Below are 16,786 nucleotides of genomic sequence, written 5' to 3' on the forward strand. Positions count from 1 at the left end.
ACACTATTACTGTATATAATATTACTATAAAGTAATTGGGAATTGTATCTAAAATGGACACTTCTGAATTCAGTGGTGACTTTGATTTTAAAGAGCAGATAATAATATACTAGCAAAATTTCGAGAAACTCAGCCTGCTTGATATAAGCGAACCCCTAGGTTAACCAGGGCAAAAGTTTAGTTTAAAAGCGTGAGGGAAAAACATTAAATATTTAAGTAACAAAGATAACAACCTCTTGTGAACATACCAGCTACTTTTTCCACAAAGGATTAGCTTTTCAGTTTGTCTCCTTTGTCAGAATTTCTGTGCTTGAATTAGAGGCATTAGAAAACAAATCCCCAGGGAGAACTGTGAATATGGAAAAGGGAGTTTGTGAATTTGGAAAAGCATTTGTACCCAAGTTAAGTTCTGTGGTAGCCCAGTGATATTCATCATGCAATTGCTGTAATATTACAAGTAATCATATCACCAAGTAATCGCAACCACATCAGTGTTGTCTTACCCAATCTTGTATAAGCATATAACATGGATTATGGGCAAACCATAACTGTATATTGGTCAATATGACTTATATCCTGACTTCTAAAAAACATGAAAGCAACCGCCCAAAGTATGCATAGGGCTGACTGGATTTTGGGTGCAGCACCCACAAACAAGAAAATAATTTGAAATTCAGAGGCAAAGGGTGACGTTACATTCTGTATCATGTAAGTTACAACATGTTATGTGAGCTGTGGGAACTCTTAGTGTGGGGTTTTTGAACTACGACACGTGTAAGATGATTTGGTTTCGTGCTGTAAGGGTAGACCAGGTCAAATTATTTTGCATGCTTTTTTGTAGGTTAAGAGCATGGACAAGGACAGTTATCGCAGCTCAAATGGGGCACAGTGTTAAGCCATGATAATAAACTAGCTATCACTTACCCTAAAAAACCCTGCAACGTAGTAACAAAGAGCAAATGAGACATGGGCAAGATTGTATTAGTTCAGCACTGGTAATCATGCAAACAAACAATACATCAAAATGTTTATGTTTCCCTGACTGCTTTCCTGCTGATTATTTCAGGCCAGCCTTTGAATCTACAGAATTAATTAAAACAATAACCACTGGGTTCTACTTGAAGTAAGATAGTTAGTATCTACATCCAGGGCTCACTATGGACACTATAGAGAGGTAAGGGAGGAATGAGAAAATAATAAAAAATAATTTTAAAAACCACCTTTTTACAGAAGTCCTTCTACAGATATGTGCAGATAGTTTTTCATCAAGAAAGCCCATTAAAGAGTATTAATTACTTTCCTGAAAGGGCTTTTCGTAGTTCATGGCAATTAGCCTCAAGTATTTAATGTAGAGTTTCTGTACTTTTGCTTATCAACTTCTGCATAATTTATTAACTACAAAGTTTTTGTAATCACAAGTTTATAACCCCCCCCAAAATTAAGGAGGAAATACAACTTTCAGTGGCTTGCTTTAGTATTTGGACGAAAGTATCAGCATTCAGGCTGAAAAGATGAGATTGTAATGGCTTTTCTCTCTCTATTTGGAAGTAGAGACTTTATTCAGTATTAAATGTTAATGAAGATTAATGTCTTGATTAATTTCTTGTTTTCTGTCTTGAATGCAAAGAAATGCGAACCATACACAGTAATAGATACATTGGAGCAATTTCGTGCATGCACTTATTAAATAATTATTTAAATATCTACCTTCATTGCATTTCTATTTCATCAGATCAGTAGAACCGGGATGCTATAGATGTGTGGCATTTTGCAGACAAATGTAATCCCGGTCCTAAGTAGTTGTGTTTGTCCTGGGCTAAGACGCCCATTGTACTCACTAGAGCCCATTGTCACAGTAAAACAGCTACACAGCTTTCCTACTGAGGCTCTGAGTGCAGTTAAAACAAGTACACACCCACACAGAAAAGGTCTTGTAGAGTTCAGGAGAACAATACACATTGGAACAAAGGAACAGAAGAGTTAAATGCAAGATCCTGTTAGCCGCGAAAAACCTCCTTAGGGCTTGGCTTTACACAAAATAGAATTAAGCAAAGAATAAATGTCACAAAGGAAGGCTCTTTAGAGAATGAGTAGATTTTACAGTATTAAGTCTAACCTACACATGGTTTCGTTCAATTACTTTTTTATAATATTACATTTTGTTTATATTAGTATTGCTTAATCCCTTTTTCTTCTAGGAGAATATAGCAAACAATAACACTGCATCTCTCTCAATTTTAATCATTAGCTTATATGATGAACAGGAAATCCTTACAGTGAAAGCTGTGAAATATATTTGTTTTGGTAGGAACTCCTCCTCTCAACATAATACTAACTTGAATAATTACACTTATACAAGGCAGGTACATGCCTGAGACTTAAGCAAACTGAGGTTGAATTTAGTATTTCACTATGCCCACAACTCAGGTAGAAATTATTCTTTCCATTACATTTTATCATAGCATGCCAGCTCTTTCACAGTTCTCACAATCACCGTTACTGCTATATTCTGATTTTCTCCTCCTCCATGAAAAGAAATCTCAGAACTCTGTTATGAATTGTTTCTAAGGAGTGTTACAGAGAGTACACATGAAATTATACCAGAAATGCAGCTTGTAAAACTGATCCTTTCTTTAATGGGACCTTGCATCAAGTTTCAAAAGACATGCTTTTTTTTTTTTTGTTATACTACAACACAGAGATAACTGTGACTCAAATTCTAATTATGTTTGCTTTCACCTGCAGAATAGGAACTGTTCTTACTTATTCTATAAAATGTCAATGGTCAACGCTGTAAACAGCTGTTTATACAATAGCAAGCAGTAATAAATAGAATAGAGGTCTTAATGCAAAAAAGGTAAAACAAAGTAGTTTTGTTATTAAAATTAAATCTGGTGGGGTTTTTATTCACATAAAAAACAAATATACGGGTTGAAAAACATAGAAAGCTTCATCAAACCAAGTCGCGCTATATTCCTTTTAACAATGAAACATAATAAATATGTATATATTTATAATATAAAAACTTTTTTTCATTTGAATTTTCTAAAAAATTAAAACTTTCAGTATAAAAAGTTTTAAAACATGCTACTGTGCTTGGGAATTGAGTCTACATAATTATGCTGACCAAAGTCCTTCCGGTGTGTAAATATGTGTGCACCTGCGTTGGGCAGTATAAGGCTTTTCTTAAAATCGGAAGTGCTCTGTCTCCGCAGTTTTTAGGAAGATGTGAATAGCACCAGTTCAGTACCTCTACTTGCCAGTCTTCTCCAAAACCCATTCAATCACCTGGGAAAATAAATAAGAAAACAAATTATTTATGTAACTCCAGATCTTGAAAGCAACTTAAGAACATCTCATACACTCTATCAATTCTTTCTTTATCACCACCTTTATCACCACCTGTGTGGTCTTTACTAAACAGGATTTAAAAGTAATCCATTCAAAAGGAGAAAGAGTTGTTAATAAACTGAAAGGATACAGCATTACCCAAGAACTGTATTTAATTTTACAGAATGCTTTGTCTTTAGAAAAAGGCATTTTTAGATTCCCTGAACTGAGCTACTTCACCCCACTCTCTCCATGTACTAGCAACAAGGTGCACACAAGATGCTAAACAGCTAGTGTTGCCAGCACAAAAAATTCCTCAAGCTGTAAAAGAAAGGATAAAGAATAATTTGTACACTGCTGTATCTGCCACCATTATTACTGCTGTTTCCCAAACAGGGTAGTTGTTCAGACCACTGACTAGTCCTGAGCAGTCATATTTTTTATAAAGTAGTTTCAAAGTATTCTCTAATAGAGGGAGAGGTGGCCAGCTTAAGAGATGCCCAATTTTAATGCCTCTGCCAACAGCAAACATACATAAAACTACCAACTGGCCTCCTGTCCTGGTTTCAGCTGCAATAAAGTTAATTTTCTTCTTAGTAGCTGGTATAGTGCTGTAGCTTGGATTTAGGATGAGAATAATGTTGATAACACACTGATGTTTTAGTTGTTGTTAAGCAGTGTTTATACCAAGTCAAGGACTTTTCAGCTTTTCATACTGCCCTGGCAGCGGAGGCTGGGGGGGCGCAAGCAACTGGGAGGGACGCAGCCAGGACAGCTGACCTGAACTAGCCAAAGGGATATTCTATACCATACTATGTCATGCCCAGTATATAAAGTGGGGGGAGTTGGCCAGGGACACTGCAGCTCGGGGATTGGCTGGGCATCAGTCAGCAGGTAGCGAGCAATTGTATTGTGCATCAGTTGTTTTGTATATTCTAGTACTAGTAATAGTATTTTCCCTTCCTTTCGTGTCTTGTTAAACTGCCTTTATCTCAGCCCACAAGGTTTTTTTTTCTGATTCTCTCCCCCATCCCACTGTGGGGGGGAGCGAGCGAGGGGCTGTGTGGTGCTTAGTTGCCCTCTGGGATTAAACCATGACACCTCCCCAGGCAAAGATGGTGGTGAGAAACAGTGTATCATCACAATATCCCAGTTCAACACCAAACATCACAACCCATGTAGTTTTTGAAACCTCATGACCTGTACGAAGCAATTCACAAGGGAACACAGTACAGAACGCAATAAATACTGCTCTCATAGAATAAATTTTGTGGGGATCTAGCAGTTTTCCTTAAGAGCTTGGGTTTTCTTATTTAACTACCCCAGTCCAAATCCTTCCATTTAATTTATGATTTTGAAAACTGTACTGTAAATATGCATGATACTTTTTTTTTTTTTAAAATAAGGGACTCACTTCAGTCTGTTTTTCAGAGTTACTTAATTTCTGAAGGACAGGAGTATTTACTCCTGCTATTTACTCTGCAACTGTTCATCTAACTCCCACCTTAGGCACAACTAAGCTCATCTGATATCCCTTGTGCTTACAGTTATTCCCAAGATTAAAATTACTAATTTTCATTGCTTCTTTTAAGAAATTTATTTCCTTTTATAGATCCCTTTATTGCTTCCTAACCTTTGAAAAGAAATGTTATTTCCTCCAACACAAGTAAAGAATTCCCTAATGATCCAGGCTTCTCTCAAATGAAGAAAAATCTCGTCTCTCTTTTTTTTTTCCAGTGATGTGGAAACATTTATTGCCTTCATTTCCATTTCTCACTCTGGCATATCATATTGGCAGCTATAACTAGAATACCATCTAAAACCTGAATATCTGCAACTGGAAATTTTGCCATGGGACTACTGATTGAGAGAAAGTTTTTGTGAGATCAGAGAGCAAAATGAGACCCACAGCCACAGGAATGCATCTCTTCCTCTCTTAAAGCTGCGGACTAAACTATCCTACAGCCAAGCTGCCACAGCTACATTTAGCCTTGGCTAGTTACAGGAACAAGTAAACAAATGGTCTTACCGGTTTAGCATTGTTGTTTGCCGTTTTCTTCATTTCATCAAGAAGTCCTCTAGAAGTTTTAAGATCCTAAATATGAAACACAAAGCCACAGAAATAAGCAAACTCATATGCTCACTCTAATTTGGATCATAACAGCCCTAATAACCAGGGAGGATGTTACCCTTTTATCACCTTGTTCAGAACCACAGAAGAATTACTTGACTGGTTTGGGTTTTTTTAAGAAAGAAATAATCTAATCTACTCCAATGGGTTGCAGCTTTCCCTACAGAAGTTCAAACCTAGTAGTCAAGTGTACAATTGAGTCACGCTTTTCCTAACCTCCCACAGAAATGAAATTTTTCTTAAATGACATTCAAAGTTCTTACATCTTGATTGAAATTTTATTTCTATATAAACATGGAAGTCAACTGTTTGCTTAGATTGCAATACAGAGTTCTGGCAAAGAACAGCGAAGAGGACAGAGAAAGAAAATCAGTGCAAGAAAGGAAAAACCTAGAATGGCTTGTCTGTTTTGCAGTCCAATTACCCCAACCTAATCCACTCTCTTAAACAAAGCAAGCACATAACTTTGCCTAAAGAGAAAGGAAAGCTAAGAAAATTCATTTACTACTTGTCTCCAAAGAAAAATGATACCTATGAGATCATGCTTCTGAAGCACACAGCACAGAAAAGGATTTGAAGGGCTCCTACAGACTTGGGGCTGCAAGATGCTCAGGAGAAAAAAATCCTGCTACAGCTCTCTCTAGATCAGCTTTCTGAAGAACAGAATCACTGCAGTACTTTTCCTTTTGTTCTTCTACTTGGAATGGAACTGTGAACCCATCTGATTTACCCTACTCACTCATCCCTACACACAGCCCTTCCTGATTTTGGATTAGATCATCTTCCTTCAGGGCATATTTTGGGGAGATTTTGGGAGTGCTTACAGAATGCCTGCACAACTGCGTTCTAATTACTTAAGAAGTTGGTGCTCATCAGCAAGATGTTCTAATTGTCTGTGTAAGCATTCAGCCCTCTTCAACTGCAACTTCATTTAGCTTAAATCACCTTTACTGAAGCTGACTAAACTGAGTTAGTTCACAAATACTGGTGGGCTAAACGCATGCAAGTGAACAGAAACAGCAGCTCAGCTTGTGAGCAATGGCTTTTAAATACTCTCTACTGTAATTTAACTTGATTTTGTGCCCTGACTAAGTAACATCGGCTCAAGCATTGACTTACAAAGTCTCCTAGGTATTGTGGAGAGAATTCTCATCCTCTCCTAAAAATGAGGTTGATGCAATTCTACAGAGTACTGCCAAGTCAGTATGCGTTACGTAGTTGGGCACATCTACGATGCATTTACAAGGACTTCTGTGAGCATGTCAGGGAACTAGAATTTCTGAGTCAGTTGTGTAAGCTACCTATTAAGCCAATAGCCTTAGAAAAAGTGAGAAGCTGAGCTGTCACAGCTAGGGCTGGGAGATAGCTACAACAGCTAAGGAAGCAATATAGTATAAGCATGACCACTGCTTTAACATGTTATCTCACATAAAAGACAACTGCTTTGTAAGGTTTAAAAACTAAACAAACAACCACCAAAATATACTGTAAAACTAGCTTCTGCATTTGCCAACAAGTCCAAAGGTTTATCCACACACTCTACACACTACTAACACGCCACTAGGAAACATTAGCTTAATCAAGTCTGAATATCACATGGTCCATCTCAAGTTTTATTCAGGAATGGATTCACTTGACTAAGAACAACCATCTGTAAGAGCATGTCTTCTAATTACCTTTAAGTAGAACTTTGATATCTCAAATAGACGCTGGCTGCATGATGCAAAGCACTTGTGATCCTCTGCAATTCCATGTTTTTGAAGAGTCTTAGCAACCACCTCCTTCAGCATCTTGGAAAAATAGAAACACACTCAAAAGTTTATCCCAATTATTGGCATGAAAAATTGTCCAAGGGAAGAAAAAAAAAAACAAAAAAACAAACACCAAAATGAACACTGTATCTTTTCTGATCTTGCCTCTGTCATTAATCCATCAGCCAAATGCCATCAACCCACTGACCAAATTTGGGCAGAGTTATTAACAATCTATTTCCATTTCCTTCATCTCAAAAAATTAAGGGAATGCTTACATGACAAAGCAATGTAAAGAATCAGTGTATATTCACATGGGGCTTGGAAGACAGAAAAAAATGGGTAATGGCTTGGGTTTTCTCTTCTCCATATATATAAAACTTTCCTTTACATTGATATTCTCATTTGAAACATCCATACTGAAAAACAATAATAATACAAAAAAATCAGACACTACAGTCAGATTAGAAAATTTACTCTGACATTCTTTATATCAGAGAAATTTAAACTTTGCTGTAGGTCTGAATGAGTCACACCAATTTACGCTTACTTGGGTCATCCCAACTTGCCTTTGACAGTACAACATCAACATTCATGCAGTGTCCTCTCTAGCACCCTGGGATAATTTTAAAATTAGTATCACCAAGCCAGAAACAGTTTTGTGTACTTTATTTTAAAAGTGGCATTCCTAATATATACGGCTATTAATTAAAAATTATTGTACCAAAGTATTTAAATGTTATCTCAATTCATGGACTTGAACAACTATTGGAATATTTTTTTATTCTCAGAATAGTCTGTTGTTCTACAACGGCTTTGACCCTTCTGGCACAGATATTTCTTTGGTGCCCTTAGATTTTATATTAATTTTCTACATTTCATAACTCTTACTCATTATATCCATACCTTTTTTATTCCTAGTTATCTCTTTCAGCCTTAATTCCCTGGGCATGATATAATACTCCTTACATACTTTTTCACTCCTTGTTTCTGCTGCACTCTCCTCAGTGCCTTCAGGATTCACTTATGCAAGTGAACAGAATGAAATTTAATAACAACAAAGAGGTGAAGACAGTTCACTTTCAGTTAAAACATTCAAAAAATAAAGTAACCTGGAAAGAAGTTAAGCAGATGCTTTTTCACTAAGCAAACAACATAGACCTTTACCCTTGTATGTTTCTGGGATCTCGATTCCTTAGCTGGCTTTGAAGTCTCAGATTCGGTTGCACTTATGCAACTCGCTGAGACAACCTTAGTGGTTACTTTGTGGGGTTGACCATGCTGTTTCAAAGGCATCGAAGCTAAAGAAACTGATCTTTCAGAGCACTTCCTCGCTACAGTAGCTGTATAGTGATTCCCACTACTTCCGCTTGCCTGAGAGAGGAGGGAATCTGTACTCTCAGATTTGGTTAGCCTGGGAAAAAAAAAAAAAAAGATAAAAAGAACTTTTAGATTTTGTACTTACTCTTTTGGTGCCTTTCTGTCTGCTATAGAGGCTGCTGCTAAGAGTATTAAGTACTGTACATTCTTACAAACAGCATCTGAAAACAGCAGACAGGATTCTATTATGTAACATTTTTTTGTATTAGAAGAACACTTTACTGACTGATTTGGTCTCTGATACATAGACCCATTGCACCTCTGAAAAAAAATCTAGAAACAAACTGAAGAAAGAAGATAACTAAGAAGCAAAACTCTTTGGAAGAAGGGGTAGTTTGCATATGGACCCTTCATCTAGATAGCTGGGAAGAGTAGACTTTGATGGCCTCCAGTCTCAGGATAAGACAAAGCTTCTTGAAACTATCTAATTTCTTTTTGCCCTACAGGAATGTCACAACTCATCTTTAACTATGAGAAGTTGAGCGTTACAATTCTATTGGAACATTGTATTCCTTGATCCTTCAACTGTAAGAGCGTTGGTAATTCCGAAACTCCAATTTATGAAGTGCTAAGTACAATTGCATCTTCTTTTCCACTATTCAGTAAGCTGCAAAAAGACACCGATATTCCTAAAACCACACCTCTGTTAAAGGCTTACTGTGATTAGACTGCAAAGGGTATCAAACTGGGAGGAAGGAAGAAGTGAAGTATTACAGTAAAAAGTGAATTCAGAAGTAGTGTTACATAGCAGTTATTTTTTATTGACGCAAAGAGTTTGCATCTTCAGAGTGAGGACAAGGTACAAAGGGAAGTCTTAAAAACTAGACTTCCAGAAAAGACTTTAATAAACAAGGCTGACAATAAGTTTGAATTTTCGTAGGTCATCTTACACCAGCAGTCCTTTGGATTAGGAATTCAATTATTCTGTTTGTACAGTGCTTGGCTTTCTAAACCTTTAGTTGTTTATTTGCACTGCAACAGCACTGACAGCTTTGGTTCTAGATGAGGCTATCTGTCATCTTTTCAAAGGCACTTGAGACTTTGCAAGACACAACCCCAAATCTCTTAAATAAAAGTTGCCTGTGCTGCATGGTTTTGATTAATCTAATGCTATCAATAAAAGGTCACACTTGAGAAAAAAAAGAAAAGAACCTACAGAAGAGGATTAAACAACTAGAACATTTGTCTAGATAGCTTCACTAAAAACATTTCAAGATGAAAGAAAAGATGCATTTCACAAGAGACTACTGAAATATTTCATCCTTAGAATTTATTTTATTCAGTGCATTACCTTTTCTTGGGATAAAAGCAATCCAAGTCTTTTGATCTGCGTTTTAGCCTTGATGCCTCTGTTTTGAATTCACTTTGTAAAGACTCTCCATCAGGGACACTTCCAGGCTCTGACAAGACTGCAGGGGATGGGAGAGGGCTCAAGACAATCGGCACAGGGCAGCACTCTTTGGTGCAAGTAGTCTGAGTTTCATAGCGAATAAGACGAGTTTGAAGTTCAGCGTATCCCACATCTCTCTCTAAGGCTCTTCTGTTATCTAGACAATATCTAAAATTGTAATTGGTGAAAAATCTGTGAGAGGAAGTCTCTGCTTTATTACAATCAGAAAAAGACCAAAACCAGAACAACTTACTTTTGACAATCATATAAGCTCCAAAACTCTTTTTGTTTGGACTGGTGTATTGTTCTGAAAGATACCTTAAAACAGCCCAGTAAATTAACACATGCCTGATGGATTTAGCTATATTTAAGTCTAACTCCAATGAAGAAGCTGAATCATATTACTACTTGTAAGTCTTTACCCTGTGGTCTTACAAATAAGATTTCCATGGACATTAGCAGAATTTTTCCCTTGAACAATTAAGTGATGGATTAGGATGCTGACAATGGATTATTTGCTCCTTATAGTCAGCTCTGTTACATTTGTATCACCAGTCTCTCTCTACTTTAGATTGTACTGTTTTTCAGATTCAGTCTGTACTTAACAGATATTACCCCTGTTAACATTCTAACCAGTGTGAAACTCCAATAAAACAGCAATGAGGATAACTCAGAACCCAAATACATGATGAACCCAGCATACCATAATGGATACAGTATCTTCAGACCTCAGATGTTGCAAGCATCCACCAAAACTTTGAGACCCAGAAAATATCAGGTTATATTACATAAAATTATAAAGTCTAATACGATAATATGATCATACAATATGCCTCCACTTCTTCCTGGGACAATGCAACATTCCTAGTCAAAAAATCCCCAGCCAAACCAAACCAACCAAACAACTCAAGATTTCTTCAGTGCATATGCCGTTAAGAGAATCACAAAGGAAACTCCTGAAGAAAACATCCCGAAGTACAATACACATAATTTGCAAGTTATGAGTACTTCAGGAATCCCAAAATGCAAGGATAGACATAATTTTAGGAAGAGCCAGGTTGTGCCAAAAACTAGGTTGCTGTGAGATTGTATTAACTGAGTGTAAGTATGAGGAAGACAGGGCATGGTAAGTGTTTTAAATGCTATTTCGTACAGATTCTTTGCTAACTGCACTCTTCTGGAAATGCAACTTTTAGCTTTGTCTAAGATAAGCACTGCTATATGAGAAAGTCACATTTTTTAAATGCTAAAAATACAAAAGTGTCACTGAACAAGCACCCAGCTTCCTGTTGATTACAAAGAATCAACCAAATCAAAAGAAGAAACTGTATTAAATGAAGTGGAGCTGGAAGAGAACAAATGAACAGTGCTAACTCAGTGAAACATACTCATGAGATTACAATACAAAATGCATCTTAACTAACTTTTCTCTTGTGTAAATGATTTCCAAGATTCCCTGCAACAGACCAATGCTTCATCGCCCAGTAACTTACATTACCTCTACACAGGGAAAGACAACAGTATTATCCAGTATTATTCCATCCTTTTCTTAACAAACTTTCTGAACAATGTGAGCTATCTCTCAGCCCACCCTCCAAACTACTTAGCAATGTTTCCTACTCTTAGAAACTCTAGACATATTCTCTACTTTTATCTCTTAACACAGAGACACGTTAAATTGCTAGATCTGATTTTTCTGGAGTGTTTTCATATTCAGGGAGAAAATCACTTCTCTAATAACAGACCCGTGAATCCATTTCTACAGCTGAGTAAGACTTTCCACTAGAAATAAATTCATTATCTGATAAGAGTAAGTTCTCTTAACTTACAAATTTCAAGGTATTTAATTTTCCTTATTTATATTCTCAGACCTCTGAGTAATCACATGCCCTGCAAAGATAAAAATGTTTTTATCTTTAGAAGTTAAATTGCCATTTTACTCACTCTGCTTTAACGGCAATTACTTTCTCCTTGCAACACAGGATTCAAGTGTTTGGCGCAGGTTCATTACACCAGAAATTTGATTTAATCATAACTGCTACTCCTGGTTTTGTTGACAAGACTTTACTTCCAAATATAAATACAGCTATGCAGATGGAAACTGCAATCACAACTGCATGGTGCAAAACACATCTGCTCCAAAAGACCATATGATACTCTTGCTACAATATATTCTGGTTGTACAGCTGTGGGTTCCTCCCTTTCACAATAGTTTCTACCATCTCACTCTACCGCTTCCCTCCCTTATTGCTAGCACATTCCCCTTGTAATATTAACATGCCAGAGTTTCTCTCCTCTCCACAATATCCATGCTTCGCTGTGGTCTCTACCCATCACGTTTTGCTATGAGGAGAGACAGCACAAGCTGTGCGGTGCCCAATTTGAATCCCCATCCACGCTCCCTGCTGAAGTCAGGTTGGTCAGTAAGCTACCACATACCAACAGACAATGGCCAAGTGCTTCCTTCCCACACCTGGGAGTACAAATCTGCATTTCTCCAATCTACCTAGTTGCCTCTCTGTGCCTTTCATTACAAACCTAAAAAGGCTACCAGGTTCATGAGTTATCACTCAGAAAAAGAGAAGAAACAGATAGCTGAACAGATAGAATGACTGCTTCACTTCCCTAGAGAACGTGGCTAAAATTACCTAAAACACGGACTTAACCAAACTATTTGTGCAGTTGATTAGCGTTCTGATAATCTGAAAATGTGAATTTAGGAGGTGGCAGAAATTTGCATGAAGACTGAACTGCCTACGCTTGGTATCCAGTGCATTTCTTAATATATACTGTGTTAAGACTAAGAGTCTATCTGCAGGGAAGAGTTATGCTGAATTATCTGCTCTAGTGTTTGTGTATGTCCTTTTCCTCTTCTCCTCAATAACAAATAACTAACACTGGCTGTCTGGGACTAAATACAGTCCTAAACATATCAATCCTTTTGAAGATTCTTACCACTAACACTTGCTTGCTGGCGTTGTTTTCAGGTTCCCTGAACATACAGGCAGCTTCACAGCAGGTCTCAAACCTCGTGACTATCAGTCTGAAAGTGCCTACAATTTAATATCAAAGTAGAAACTATGTATATAGTTCACACATGTGCTGCTCCAGGGACTTGATATGTACTAATGAACCCTCTTCCTCTTGCCACTTCTAATTCTGAATTAACATTTTCAGACACACTGAGAATAGCTACAGCAGTACAACTTAGAAAAAAACTTACAGGTTTTTACATTACCATCAAGGCAGGAGTGTTGCAATTTAAACCAGTGAATAAAATAAAGGTAAGAAAAGGAGAGGTGGCATGTGCAAAGTTGTTCCAATGAAGGAAAAGGATACATAAAGTTTTCCATAATTAATGTTCATTTTGCTTGAAATGTTTCTAATTATACCTTGACTGGAAGCCGAAAAATAATTTTGGGAAAAGAAGCCAGGAAACTTACTCAAGTCCATGATAATGGCATCCAGCTGCTTTTTCAAAAGGCAAACCTCTGAGTTTCCGAGGAGTAAGCTCTGGTGTCAGAAGGAATGCGTTTTCACTGAAAGGAAAAAAAATACAGTTCTATTTTAACGAGTTACAATCAGGATAAATTATACTTCCAGAAGTCAGAAACAAATGTGTTGACATAGGAAGACCAAAACAGCATGTCTTGTAGCTAAGCCCCTGGGGTACACATCAATAGAAAATTAAATCTTTATTGAAGTGAGAATTTAAGTTCAACTAACTAATACCTGCTGAGCTATTATTATTACGGACGCTCCTAGACATTTCAAGCAGTTTAGAGGTCACTGCTCCGAATAATTTATTAATAAAATCAGGCAACTGTCACCCCATTTCACAATGGGATACCTGAGTAGTAGAATGAACTGTGAGGAACTGCGAACTGACGTCCCATTTCTCAATCCAGTGCTATAATCAGTGAATTTCTTCCCTTTAGCTTCAAGTTGTCTCACCTAACAACAACAGTTGTTGTCTCTACCTTTCCCAGGCTTTGTAACTAACCACTTGTCTCCTGTGAGGTTTGAATTCCAGCCAGTAACTGTCTGCAACTAAATCATATGAATGTATTTGAAAGTATTTCAACAGAATAAACCATAGAAAGACAGACAGGAGCTTGCTGCCAGATCCTAGCATACCCTGTAAAGTCACATAACATTTCTCTCTAAAGGGAAGAGATGAAGGCAAGATATAGCAGTATCTGAAACTTACACATTGCTTGAAGTTTTATTCACATTGACTGCCTCTGCACCATTACCACTAGAAGAATTATCTGGGAAAAAACACCCAGGAAAGATGTGATACTGAATCTAGCAAGATGGTAGTTTAGAAAGACCGTCAGCCAAAACTCTAATCTACCACGCCTCTAAGCTCAAACATGGAAAACAAATGAAAACACCTTTAATTCACCAGTCTGTCATAAAATCTCTTTTTTCCTTCTGTTGGTCAGGAAAATCTTTGGGTCTGTAGTCACTGCGCTTGAACATCTACTGTGCAAAGCTGCTAAACATTGCAGAGAATCTAGTCAGAGCACCTGCCAGCAGGGGCGAGCAGCTAGGAGTCCAGCATTCTGCTGGACACAACAGTAGCAGCAACCTGGTATGTCAGAAAGGGAATTGGTTCACCATCTCCCAGACAACAATCTAGCTATGGATTTTCAGAGGTTTTCTCGTTTCTTTTTGGACTAAGCAGAATACATACGTACAGTATAAGTCATTGGCAGACCTTGTAGCCTTCAAGCAAAAACATTTAGTCTGCTTTATTATCTAGTATCTTGATTTTGGCTTTATACTTCCCTTAGATAAGCAAGATGTCTAAGTATTATGAGAGTGACTCACATTAATGTACTACAAAGCAAAGGTTTCATCATCATACTTTCTCATGATAAGTGGCAGAAATCCAGGCAAATCCTTCAAGAGAATCAAAGTATTCTATGCTATAAAGATTCCCTAGAGGCTTTTGAAAATTCAGGGATTAAAAAAACATTTTTGTAGTGAAAAATTATTCACTTCTTTTCCACACAACTAATTGGAATAAAAATATTTTACATTATAGCCAAAATCCTAAATCATCTGTAAGAACTCTGTAGGAGACTCTCAACCTTCACTGCCTATTTTCTAACTTGCTTGAATTCTCTGCTCAGAACATATTTAGGTTAGTTTCAAAACTCCAATAAGTATTTTACAGAAATCTCCAAAATCCTACAGAACCTTTCCCTCTCACAAGCACTCTTAATTTATTACATATAATGAAGTTTAAAAAAGGACTGAGGGCTGTATCCAGTGATTCCATTATATATTATATTATTCAACATTAAAAAGGTCAACAAATATAACTCTAGTGACTACAAAGATTGTCTTGCTTACCTAGCAGGCTATGACAGACTGCACAAATAGCACAGGCTCTGCTTCTACAAACACTATCTGATTCTTATATAGGTTGGCCTTAACTCTAACAGATGTTCAGATCCTGAAAATTATTCCATTAACTCCTTGTATCGATCTTCCTGCTGAAAAAGTAGTGGTTAATAAACTAAGACTTAACAAGCAGACACACTAAGGGTGGAATACTTGCAAAGCAGTCAGAGTAGACAAGCTTCCTTTAAGCACTTTACCACATAAGAATATAGACAGGAATGCTGGGCCAGCATGACATGAGACACAAACAGTTAAACAGGCTCAGCTATTGCCTTTTTACACTTCTGTCTTCCCACCTAGTATCCCCTCCACTGAATGAAAGAAATCACACCAGTTAAATTAAAGTTCTGCCACAGTAACTTCTGCTTTGCTAGAAAGACTTCTTTAGAAATGGACACATATGGTAGAAGCAGCTTGTAACATAGCCATGGCAAAGGTCTACTGGCACACTTTTGTGTATTAGGTGATTATTTTGTTATTTAAATGCATAGGACCAACATCATCATCTCCAGCCATTTCAGATTCTGAAAGAACTAAATAGCAAAACTGACTGGAGGACTGTAACAGTGATTTCACTGGCAGGCACGTGATGCAAGGATGTTGCAAGTTACAAACTCAAATCCAGTTAGGCCATTCTGAGACTTTCACTTGGTCGTTACTCACATTCCCCTACATCAGTTCTGAGTATGGTCTTCAGTGGTTTTAACATGCTTGATTCATACCGTTTGGGAATTTGTAGTGGCTGAAGATCACCAACTGGTAGCCCTTCGGGTGTGAAATATTTCAGTAATTCTTTAGCATCGAGCAACGTCAATGACTCCCGCTGGCTATCTTTATGCCCCAGCAATTGCTCAGATGAATGTGCAAACATAGAAACTCTGAAAAAAGGAAAAGAAAGACCAATCTAAGATTATTTTTTTTTCTTTTCAATGTAGTAATCTTGTTGTATTAAAAAAAGAAAAAATAAATCATTGCTAGTATGGAGCAATTAAACGTATTTCCAAAGTAGAATGAACAAGGTTGCTCCTTAAGAACATTTGCATGAATGTTCATGATAAAGTATATTGATGCAAATTCTCTACCATCCTACTGAAGGAAGTAATTTCTTCCAGATTTTAGAGCTTGGTTATGAAATACAACATGGGAAGAATATTATCCATCCCATTTTTCCATTTATGGACCTGTAGAATCAAAAATTAATTCCCATTAAAAAAAAAAAAAAGAGACATAGAATATGCAGCAGAGGAACCATAAAGCCACTACTGCATGCAACTCTCAACTCTATTTTTTTTAATGTCCTCAGTCATAGCAAAGTTCTCTCTTTCTACTGTTAAGCAACATGCTGACCAGTTCAGAATACAATGAAATAAACGTGAACTGACTACAAAA

The 16,786-nt window shown here is 37.1% G+C and overlaps 1 protein-coding gene across 1 annotated transcript in view; it reads right to left on the reverse strand.

Moving 5' to 3' along the window:
* Positions 1-3,252: 3,252 nt before the first annotated feature.
* The window catches only part of MTBP (MDM2 binding protein), a 31,721-nt gene continuing 18,187 nt past the window's right edge, over positions 3,253-16,786 (reverse strand). Inside the window, exons 16-22 of the mRNA XM_010577122.1 lie at positions 16,120-16,275; positions 13,426-13,521; positions 9,884-10,150; positions 8,380-8,626; positions 7,138-7,251; positions 5,360-5,425; positions 3,253-3,288 (exon numbers count right to left, since the gene is read on the reverse strand). Coding sequence (XP_010575424.1) covers positions 3,253-3,288; positions 5,360-5,425; positions 7,138-7,251; positions 8,380-8,626; positions 9,884-10,150; positions 13,426-13,521; positions 16,120-16,275 — 982 coding nt within the window. The remainder of the gene's footprint in view (positions 3,289-5,359; positions 5,426-7,137; positions 7,252-8,379; positions 8,627-9,883; positions 10,151-13,425; positions 13,522-16,119; positions 16,276-16,786) is intronic.

Source organism: Haliaeetus leucocephalus, unplaced genomic scaffold (assembly GCF_000737465.1).
Source record: "Haliaeetus leucocephalus isolate CR32 unplaced genomic scaffold, Haliaeetus_leucocephalus-4.0 Scaffold555, whole genome shotgun sequence".
In the NCBI taxonomy this organism is placed as follows: Eukaryota; Metazoa; Chordata; class Aves; order Accipitriformes; family Accipitridae; genus Haliaeetus; species Haliaeetus leucocephalus.